The 9,989-nt window shown below is 37.0% G+C and overlaps 1 protein-coding gene across 14 annotated transcripts; it reads right to left on the minus strand.

Annotated features, from left to right (window-relative positions):
* Positions 1-3,130: 3,130 nt before the first annotated feature.
* LOC131013606 (general transcription and DNA repair factor IIH helicase subunit XPB-like) lies at positions 3,131-5,535 on the minus strand. Of its 14 annotated transcripts, XM_057941736.1 has the most exons (7): positions 4,942-5,534; positions 4,729-4,756; positions 4,533-4,591; positions 4,197-4,258; positions 4,044-4,128; positions 3,780-3,948; positions 3,131-3,279 (listed from the first exon to the last, which is right to left on the minus strand). In XM_057941736.1, coding segments are annotated over exons 2-7 (405 nt in total). In that variant the 5' UTR covers positions 4,942-5,534; the 3' UTR covers positions 3,131-3,277. The 14 variants fall into 14 exon arrangements, 11 of the variants coding, with proteins under 11 accessions (XP_057797719.1, XP_057797717.1, XP_057797716.1 ...); XM_057941734.1 differs by lacking the exon at positions 3,131-3,279 and having other exon boundaries at positions 3,499-3,919; positions 4,027-4,128; positions 4,200-4,258; positions 4,942-5,535; XM_057941733.1 differs by lacking the exon at positions 3,131-3,279 and having other exon boundaries at positions 3,499-3,919; positions 4,027-4,128; positions 4,942-5,535.
* Positions 5,536-9,989: the final 4,454 nt, after the last annotated feature.

Genomic DNA, 9,989 nt, shown 5'->3' on the forward strand with positions numbered 1-9,989 from the left:
CATGAATAAATTCCAAGACACGCCGCAGTCAATGAAGAAGTCAGAAGCATTGACTTTAAAAAAAGATATCCTTGTACCTGAGCCAGAAAAGAGACGTTATCTTCCAACGGTAGGATTTGAAAAAGAAGATCTCCACCAACAGATCTATTCCTTAGAGACGCCTATAAATAGCTCAGAAGAACTCTCAAGAAAGAAAGAGGCGATTCAATCCTCAATGCCGAAGCTACATTAGAATATCAAATAGAGCTTAAAATTCCTTAAACATTGAATCGATGAAGAGAGGATCTAAATGTTGTGAAATTAGTTTTACTGATTACCTAAACTCTGTTGTTGTAACTAGGATTTTCACTTAGATAAATCATTAGCCTAGTTACCGATTACTTGAGATTCTGTACTCAGTAATCCTAGTTGGTATATTACAATACCCCTTTTCAAATGAGCGAGAAGAGTGTTTGTAATCGAGCTTGAGACTTAGACCAAGCTCAGTGGTTGTTTAGTACCAGTAAACTAAATAGTTAGGTTCCTTAGCACCCGCAAGATAAATGTGTAAATCCAACTCTATGAGTTGGTTGCTGTAAGGAGTTTCCTTTCAATATAGGTTGCTTTGCACCCGTAAGCATTGCAGATAGGTTTGCGTTGCGCCCGTAAGCATCGTGGTTAGGTTTGTTGTGCACCCGTAAGCACTAGCGAGTGATTGTTAGACTAATCATCTTGTCGTGGATGTAGAAACGTTGTTTTCTAAACCACGTATAAATACCTTGTGTTCTTACTTGCTTTATATTCAGTACTTGCGCATAACTCTGTTTCTCTAATACTGATTAACTGAAAAGAGTAACTAAGGAATTCTCTGTGAAGAAAATCTTTCAAGGCTATTTCACTAAGTTTAATATTACGCTGTTAGAGTTATAGGTTTAACTAATCAATCTTTTGATAGTCAGTTAAACAAGTAATTCTACTCTGTTTTACTTACGACTGAAGCCTTACTTGGACTGAAGTTAATTGACCAGATCAATTAACTGAAGTCACCCACTAAACCTTCGTTTCAGTATCAGTCGCCACCCCTTGTCATCTGAAGCGTGCATTTTCAAATCAGTCAAACTGTCTTTCAGAACAAAGGAGTTGGTTTTAAATAACCTTGTTTCGAAAATAGCTGTTGGGAACCTTGTGGAATATCCTAACCCTTGTTTTGATGATACCAAAATTCATAGGACTTATATGTAATAGACTAGAATCGTTTTGAACTCAAGTGTTAGAGTTCGTTTCTAGTTTAGTTGCGGTGTCGAAGACCGAAGACTGAAGACTGAAGAACGAAGACTGAAGACTGAAGACTGCAGTTACCCACTGAAGTATCAGTTGAAGAATCAGTTGAAGACTGATTATTTAATGCGCGCAAAGGACTGATACTAAAGTCAAGTATCAGTTGAACATTCCTCCTAGGACTGATCTTCCAACGTTCAGAGGAATCCACGTACGCACAAGTACAGCCGCATTAAATGCAGAGATCTCAGAATATCTTATCTCTGCAGAGGTCACTACTAGAAAAACGCTCATAGATAACGGATTTTATCCGTTATCTATGAGCAAAAAAACCATTGTGTATAGTGGTGTTATCTATTCTATACGTCATACACAACGGTTTCAAAACCGTTATGTATAGTAGCATAGATAACGGTACGATGCGCCATACATAACAGTACGCATCCGTTATCTATAAAGGTTATACATAACGGTTTTTCACCGTTATGTATTAATTTTTTTTTATTTTTTTTTATCATAGTTAACAGTTTTTTGCATTTTTTATAACGGTTTTAACCATTATCTTTGATAGAATACATAACGGTTTTTCACCGTTATGTATTAAGATTTTTCCGTTATGTATTAATTTTTTTTTTATCATAGTTAACAGTTTTTTGCACTTTTTATAACGATTTTAACCGTTATCTTTGATAGAATACATAACGGTTTTTTGCACTTTTTATAACGATTTTTTGCACTTTTTATAACGATTTTAACCGTTATCTTTGATAGAAATACATAACGGTTTTTTGCACTTTTTATAACTGTAATATATTTTTTAAAATTTTCCTGTTATTTATCTCGAAAATTCAATTAATAATTCTAAAACAACAAAATGACATTGCCATCGATAACATATATTATATAACATCCAAAATATTCATACATTATCATCCAAATATAATAAATATCACATAAATTTCTATCTAACAATTCTCCCACCATATAAGCACCAGATTCTTAATATCACCCAATTTTATATATACTAACTACATCACCAGGGACAAGAATAACATCTTCTTCATGGACTTATCAGGAAACCTTCTGTTCCAAACTCTTCTTTACTCTTCAGCGCTGCCCGGTTCAAGATCCTACAGTTACACCAAAACACTTTTGTCACAAATGGCTCACTGATGCACTTAGTAATTCATGGGACCGCCATGTAAAGATGTAATCTACAACATCATAAACCAAACATGCAATGTTACAAGGATATGAAGCCTAGAATAGCAGAATGAAGAATTAGAGCATTAATCCAGAAGTGATGAAAACACTAACCGGTCGCACTCATGGAAAAAGGTTTCCTTTATAACAGGATATTTCTTGTTCATCGTTTGGATTATTAAATTGTCAATTTCACCATCATCCTTTGCCTTCAATAACATAAAGGAAAAATTGACTTTTTAACACTCAAGTAACATAATTAAAACTTATCTCCCGACATAATATCTGTCAGTCTGATAAGGTAACTAAGTATACCTTGTCAAAGAGCTCTTCTGGGAGTCGAACAGTTAAATTTGGAAAATGAAAGGCGTACAATTCCCAAAGAGATGTCTTCGCCCAATATCTCTGAAATGATATCTACCAAAAAAGAAAGATTTAGGAACTGAAAAGCAAGCTGCCCTAAGCTTTAGAATCTGGGTGTGCAGAAAAGAGCTTCAAAAATTAACATTGAAAACATAATATTTGTTCTGTGAATGATTTTCTGCCTATAGTCAACATAAGGAAAACTATCCACAGACAGAATATTAACACTATTCAAGATGCAAAAGCAGTATGACTATGGAGAAGAAGCAGCAACCAGCAATAGCAGAGCAAAATTTGCCCAAATTGGGCCTCTTGTTACTTTTTATAACAGTTAAAAGATGAAGATAAGTAGCTTACTTCACGAGGTCGATCACCAAGTACGACCTTGCCACCATATTCCAGTGCCTCCTCATATGCCTCGCGATAAACATCACTGGCCTCACATTGACTATTATTCTAGAAAAAGGAAAAAACAAACAAACAAACAGATTACAGATGAGTATCATTTTGTAAAGTTTATCTGGAATTTATTGGAGAATCAAAGTAAAATTCTATTGTTACTATGTGGATAATGTAACAAAAATATAGGGCATAGTATCAACAAGTTCAACAAGCCAAAACAATTCATCACATATTGATATTAAAGCTTCTAAATGAGCTAAAATGAAATTTATCTCGACTGATGACATTAAACATTGATATACTCATGAATCATGACGACTTATCGATGAGTGTACTAGAATCTAGGGTGGAAGGATCAGAAAAAGAATGACGTATTAAAGAGTGTTATATAGCATGTTCAAGGATCTGTTGTTTCTGCTTCATTCATATTTCATTAATACATTCACGAATGCCAACTTATAAGTCATCTATTTTTCTTTTAACATCATCTAGGAAAGGGAATCTTCGCAATTTGCACAGTTCTCAACTTTAATAGTGAATCCAGCAGAACTTACAGATATGATGACTGCTAAGCACGGGATCAAGAGCAGACCGGCAATCCATGAGAGTTACAACTGCATACTTCTCCCACTGTTCATCAGGGAACCTTTTTGAGGCATGACAAGCAATTAATCCGGCTGCTGCTAAAACTGCACTGAACTTTATCTTATTAGAGTTGCAACGCTGCCAAAGTAATGCCAAAACTGAAATCAGTAAGCAGAAATAGTTGTTATGGGATGGTAGATCAAAATAAGTTAGTACGATAACAAGAGCAGCACAAGAGGATTCGGCATATGAACCAAAAAGATCAGATCCCATTCCAGCAATATCTCCGACATTATCACCAACATTGTCAGCAATGACCTGCAAAATGTGACTAGAATTAACTTCAAAACAGAGCTATCAACCAAAAAGCATAGCAGATATCTTACAACCGGATTTCTGGGGTCATCTTCAGGGATGTTTCTTTCAACCTTTCCAACAAGATCAGCACCTACATCAGCAGCTTTGGTGTAAATTCCACCTCCAACTCTCCCAAACACAGAGAAGATAAAATGACCTAAAAGGCAGATTCAAAGATAACAACTAACTTTATTCTAGTGTTTCATACATATCTTTTCTCCACCTAGCAATCACCATTACTACCCCATTTCCAAGAAAAGAAGAGTATAAACATTCAACTCCATTTTTGTCCAAGAAAACAGATATAGATATACACAGCACATAGGCTCAGAATCATATCTGCAATTTATATCAATAGAAACCACCTTAAAACTATAACATTGATCGATCAAAAACTGCTGCCTTTTTGTTGAATAATACATTCCTACATCACAAAAATAGTAGGATCTCAAGTGAATTGCTAATGAATAAAATAGCAACACATTCTGAAATTAGAAGCCTAAGATACCTGAGTGTCTGTAGATACGAGAGAGTAGAAAAATGCATTGTACTCTTCCTCACCTCCTGCCACCGTGTCCTGAGGCTTCATCTACAACCAAGAACATTTTTACAGAATAAGACTTAAAAGTTTTCCAATAGAAGACAATCTTGTCATTATCTTAATTTGCAAAATCTCCCAAATCATTTTGTGCCTGGCAATATTTTTTTCTCAAAGAATTCTTAAAAAATTCAAAAATCAAACTTCCAAAACACCCAAATAGTCTGCCGCCTTACCTGCTGTTGTCAATTGCTTCTGCTGCGGAGTCACCCAATTGAGACAGAGGCCGGAGGAGGTGGAAGGTCGGTCGACGGAGGCACAATCGCCAGGTGCTTGCAGCAGTGGGCGCCATAGTCGACGTACAGAGGAAGCAGGGGCAACATGGACCGTCGGACGACAGAGAAAGGCCGGAGGCGAGAGAGATTGAGAGAGGCAGGGGCTTGAGCATAGAAGATTTGGCTGGGCACAGCGCCTAGCGCGACTGCAGGCAGAGCGGCGAAAACGGCCGTCGCAGGCAGAACGACGGCTAGGGTTTTTGAGCCGTGGGAAAGCGCCGAGGCGGCAGGCAGAGTGGCGACTGCGCGGAGGAGGAAAGCGCCGAGGCGGCAGCGGTGCGATGCAGCGACAAGGGTGGGCGGGCGCGAGGCAACAGCGAGGGTGGGTGGGCGCGGGGCAGCAGCGAGGGTGGGCGGCGACGGGCCTGCGCGGGGCAGCGGCGCCGGCGGCGGAGTCGAGAGGGGAGAGAGAGAGAGTCGAGAGACAGGGAGGACGCAGGAGAAGGCAGAGAGATTAGATGAGAGAGACGAACAGAACTAAGGCTTGTAGTTTTGGGGGGTTAATTTCTAAATTTCCTAAATAAAATTATTTAATTTTAATTTTTAAATATTTAGATTTTTAATTTAGATTTTATATAAGTGTTACTTAATCATAAAACAAAAAAATGTTATGATTTTTTTATTTTTCAAAGTCTATATCTAGGAATAAATTCACATTTTATGATAAATAATTTATTTGTTATTTTTTGATATAATATAAGATAATATAATATTATTTTAAAAAAATTAATAAAAAAAATTATACATAACAGTTTTTAGAGACGCTCATACATAACGGTTCAAAAACCGTTGTAAATGACTCTTATACATAAGAGTTCTTTACCGTTATAAATAACTGTTATAAAAGATGATCATAGATAACGGTGGCACAACGGTTTTGCAATACCGTTATGTATGTAACTAATAGATAACGCAAAAACATAACGCATTTGTTCAAACCGTTATCTATGCATTTAGACAACACTACATAGATAACGGATTTTCGCAAAACTGTTATCTATTCCTAAAAGTGCGCTCATACATAACGGTTTTTGAAAAAAACCGTTATCTATGCACTGTTATGTATGTAAACTTTTGTAGTAGTGGGTCATTCCTATCTGGTGGTTACTTTTCAGAGATGTCACATCTCCTGTCCATCAAAGAGAGTTGTTCCACACAGACAAGGAACCTCGAAGATTGAAGTCTCAGCCCAAATTCGAATTGCTCTCCAACGGAAGAAATCTTGAGGACGATTTACGCCAACGGATCTATTCAAGAGTTCTCCTACAAATAGCGCTCGAGGATCACTTCAATCTTCACCGATTCAACGACATAAGTTGAAGCTCTGCCGAAATTGCTACTCATCCTAAAGCTTAAACGCCCAAAGCTTGAATCGAAGAAGAGAATTCCAAAGCCAAAATCAGTCACTGCTGATTACATACATTCTCTTAGACCCTAGGCATATATCTGTTTACCCAGAAGCTAAAGGTCAAACTTGCTTCAAAGAACTTGTTCTTTGTAAGTATAGTTGGCACTCGTTTAAACCTCTCCCCCATAAGAGTGTTTGAGTGATTCGGAGTTCAGGAAGGTACTCTGAACTCTGAGTGAAAAGTCTGAGCACAAGGTGTGCTTAGCAGGGAAATCCTACGCGAGGTGTGTGGGTGCTGAAGAGGGGTTATCTTCAGTTTACGGTTGTGTGCACCAGGCAAGCACACGGGTACGGTTTGCAGTGCATCGGTGAAGCACTTGCGGAGTGGATTGTTGGTCTGATCAACCAGCCGTGGATGTAGGAAAGGGTTTTTCCGAACCACGTAAAAGTCTCTGTGTTATTTACAGCTTTCAGTTTTATATTCTTACTTGTGCTATTTCAATTGATAAAACTGAACACTGACTAACAGCAAAGAGAAACCTTAATCCAACAACCTGCTCCACCGAGGCTATTACGAAACTAAGTTTAATTTCCGCTGCGTATGATATCAATCTGACTGAACTATCATCTGATAGTAAGGAAGAGTGATATCATCTCTATCTTAGCAAACACGACTGAAGCCCTTACTTGGATCAGTTAAGTTCCAGCAACTTAACTGATAACTCATTACTGAAGAGCTTTCAGTATCAGTCGTCAACCCTGTTGGTCAAAACTGATTTCAGTAAAAACAGGAGTCCTTGTTTGCGTGCAAAGTTTCGTTTCAATCTCTGACTGAGATCCCTCTGATTGAGGTCAGTAGATTGTTGCAAAAATAGCCTATAGGTGTATTCCCCCCCCATACACCTATTCGAGACCCCCCGGACCTAACAATAGCCTATAGGTGTATTCCCCCCCATGCACCTGTCCTTTCAACCCTCAAGGGACCCAACATCAGTTAAGAAAGTTCAGTTGTAAAACAAGTTTAGCGCATATAAAGAACACAAGAATTTTTATGTGGTTTGAAAAATAAATTCCTACGTCCATGGCCAGATGATTAGTCTGACAAATACTCTGGGCTAATGCTCACGGGTGCACAGCAAACTTTACAACTAAAATTCAAATTTTCAGTACCAGCACACTGGGTTGGATTTCTCGCTCGCTCTTAGCACGCTAAGACGTACAAATGCCTTTTCCAGCGCTTGGCTAAGATCTCTGGAGTCAGAGCCCTGGTCTGAACTCCTCTCTACTCAAACACTCTTTTCGCTCGGTTGAAAAGGGGTTCGAAATCTTCCAACTAAGATTACTGAAAACAGGCTTCAAGTAATCGATTATAGGCTTAGTATAAAATAGGGGTTGCCTAGATTTCTAAGAGAGTTTAGGTAATCGGTAAAACTTATTTTACAACGTTTGAGTACTCTCTTCTTCGATTCAAAGTTTTGTCTAAGTTAAGGCTGGCTTGTAATTTTGACAGAGCTTCAGCAATATGTCTTTGAATCGGTGAAGATTGAAGGCGATCCTCGAGCTCTATTTATAGGTGAAGTCCAGAATATATCCGTTGGAGAGATGGTCTTCAGGATTTCAGTCGTTGTGAGATGTTCCGTGCTTTGGGCTGAGGCTTCAATCTTCTTAGCTCTTGTTGAAAGTTTGAATCATTTTTTTCCTTAGAGCAGGGTGCTTCTGAACTTTAGCACGAAAAAAGAAAATTGGTGTACCAGAAAGGACGATCTTCATATCTAGTGCATTTAATGCTGTTGCAGGAGCATTTAATGCGGGTGCCAGCGCTTCAGTCTGATGAAGAATGTTGACTAATAAACTCAAGTCGAAGCTCCGTTGTTGTTTGCACGTGAAACTTTAAGTTTAACTGAAGAATCAGTCAGACTTTTTGTCCTTCGCTTGAGCAGTCGTTGTGTTCAGTTAAATTGTCCTGTTTAACTGAATGTCTCTAGTTCACGATGTCCTTTGTATCACCAGTGTATTCCTTCAGTTGTTCTCTCTTCAGTCGGGCTTTGATCTTCTTGGTCTTTAGTCTTCAGTTTCTTCGGTCTTCGACAAGGAGAAACTTCAGTTACCTGTAACCTTCAGTCTAGCTAAAAGATTGAACTCTAACAGTTGAGTTCAAATAAAGAGGCTAGTCTAGGAAAAGAAAACTAAGGGTATTGGATCATCAAAACTGGGATAAGGTATTTCTTCTATTTCCCAACAAGTGTATTGGCACTGAAACCATGTTTTAGTGTCATACTTTTGGTGGGCACAAGTTTTAATAAAATGGGTGGTGATTTTTATATAGTGAAGAAAAAGTTTCATCATTGTATGAAATGATTAGTTCAGATTGACTCAAGGGTGATTTTTATGTAAATACATGGTATTTGTAAGGATAAAAGATAAAGAAAATATGTGAGTCATGTTTTAAAAAGGAAAGTGTCATACTTTTAGTGAACGCTAAAAATGGCAAAAGTGCTATACTTTTGGTGGATAGAGGGAGTATATCTATACAAATAGTGGTTTAAATTGATAATATTTTTAATTTAGGTTAATTGCCTCTAAAATTACGAAGTTTGGCCCGATTATGGAATATTACATTATCTTTAAAATCTTATTGACAATACACGAAATTTTAGTTTGTTTGATTTTTCGATGGCGAGCTAGTCCGGAAAAATCTAACTTGATGGGGATAATAAGTGACTTATTTGAACTTGAGTGGACAATACACAGCCTAAAATAATAGTAATGGGTTAATTGCCGCTAAAAGCATAAAGTTAAACATGATTCTGAAATATCACATGACCTTTAAAATCTTTTTAATAATACACGAAGTTTTAATTTATCTGACTTTTTCCACGACGAACTAGTCCGGCGAAATTGAACTTAAAGTGGATATGACGGGGTCTAAAAAATGAAAAATAATTCAAACTACAAATTGACAAGTATTACTGAGAAATAAATTAGAGCAAACAATCTGTCATATAAAAAACTTAAAGAAACAACAAAAATAATAAGTTGCAAATGTGAATATAATGATTTATATAGTTTAAAACTCAAATTTTTATTTTTATGTGCTCATACAATAAATTTTAAATTAAAATTTATCTCTTAAATAAAGAAAAAATATATATAAAAATATGAAATGACAACACAATCACGCAAAAATAAATATTAAGAGAATTTTGTTCTAGAAAAAATATAAATAATTAAATTTTAATTACCGCTAAAACCACAAAGTTCGTAACAATACATAAAGTTTCAATTTATCTGATTTTTTCCATTGCGAGATAGTTTGTTGGACGTTTTGTCCGTATTGGCATTTTTGTCCTCCACATCATCTTCGATTTCACCGAAACTAGTACATTCGCCCGTGCGATGCACGACGAACATAGTTTTGCATCAAAATTAAACGATGTTGTCACAGCCCGCCTTAACTAAGGATAGTTAAGCCGAGTGATCTACGACTAGGGATGGGGTTAAAGAATAAGGGGAAGAAAGGGGCGTCATTTGAAACCGTAAATCTTACTCAAGTTAAGAAAAATCGTCGTATTTACTCATTAATACTCTTTTGAACAGTCTA

Source organism: Salvia miltiorrhiza, chromosome 2 (assembly GCF_028751815.1).
Source record: "Salvia miltiorrhiza cultivar Shanhuang (shh) chromosome 2, IMPLAD_Smil_shh, whole genome shotgun sequence".
NCBI lineage: Eukaryota > Viridiplantae > Streptophyta > Magnoliopsida > Lamiales > Lamiaceae > Salvia > Salvia miltiorrhiza.

Bases quoted from the DNA above. Each gene is read 5' to 3' on its own strand.
- LOC131013606 (XM_057941729.1), bottom strand. From the start codon at position 4,756: ATGAAGCCTCAGGACACGGTGGCAGGAG. The intron at 4,592-4,728 runs GTGAGGAAGAGT...TTTGTGATGTAG, and splicing joins TCAGGACACGGTGGCAGGAG to GAATGTATTATTCAACAAAA. The intron at 4,129-4,196 runs GTAAGATATCTG...CACATTTTGCAG, and splicing joins ATGACCCCAGAAATCCGGTT to GTCATTGCTGACAATGTTGG.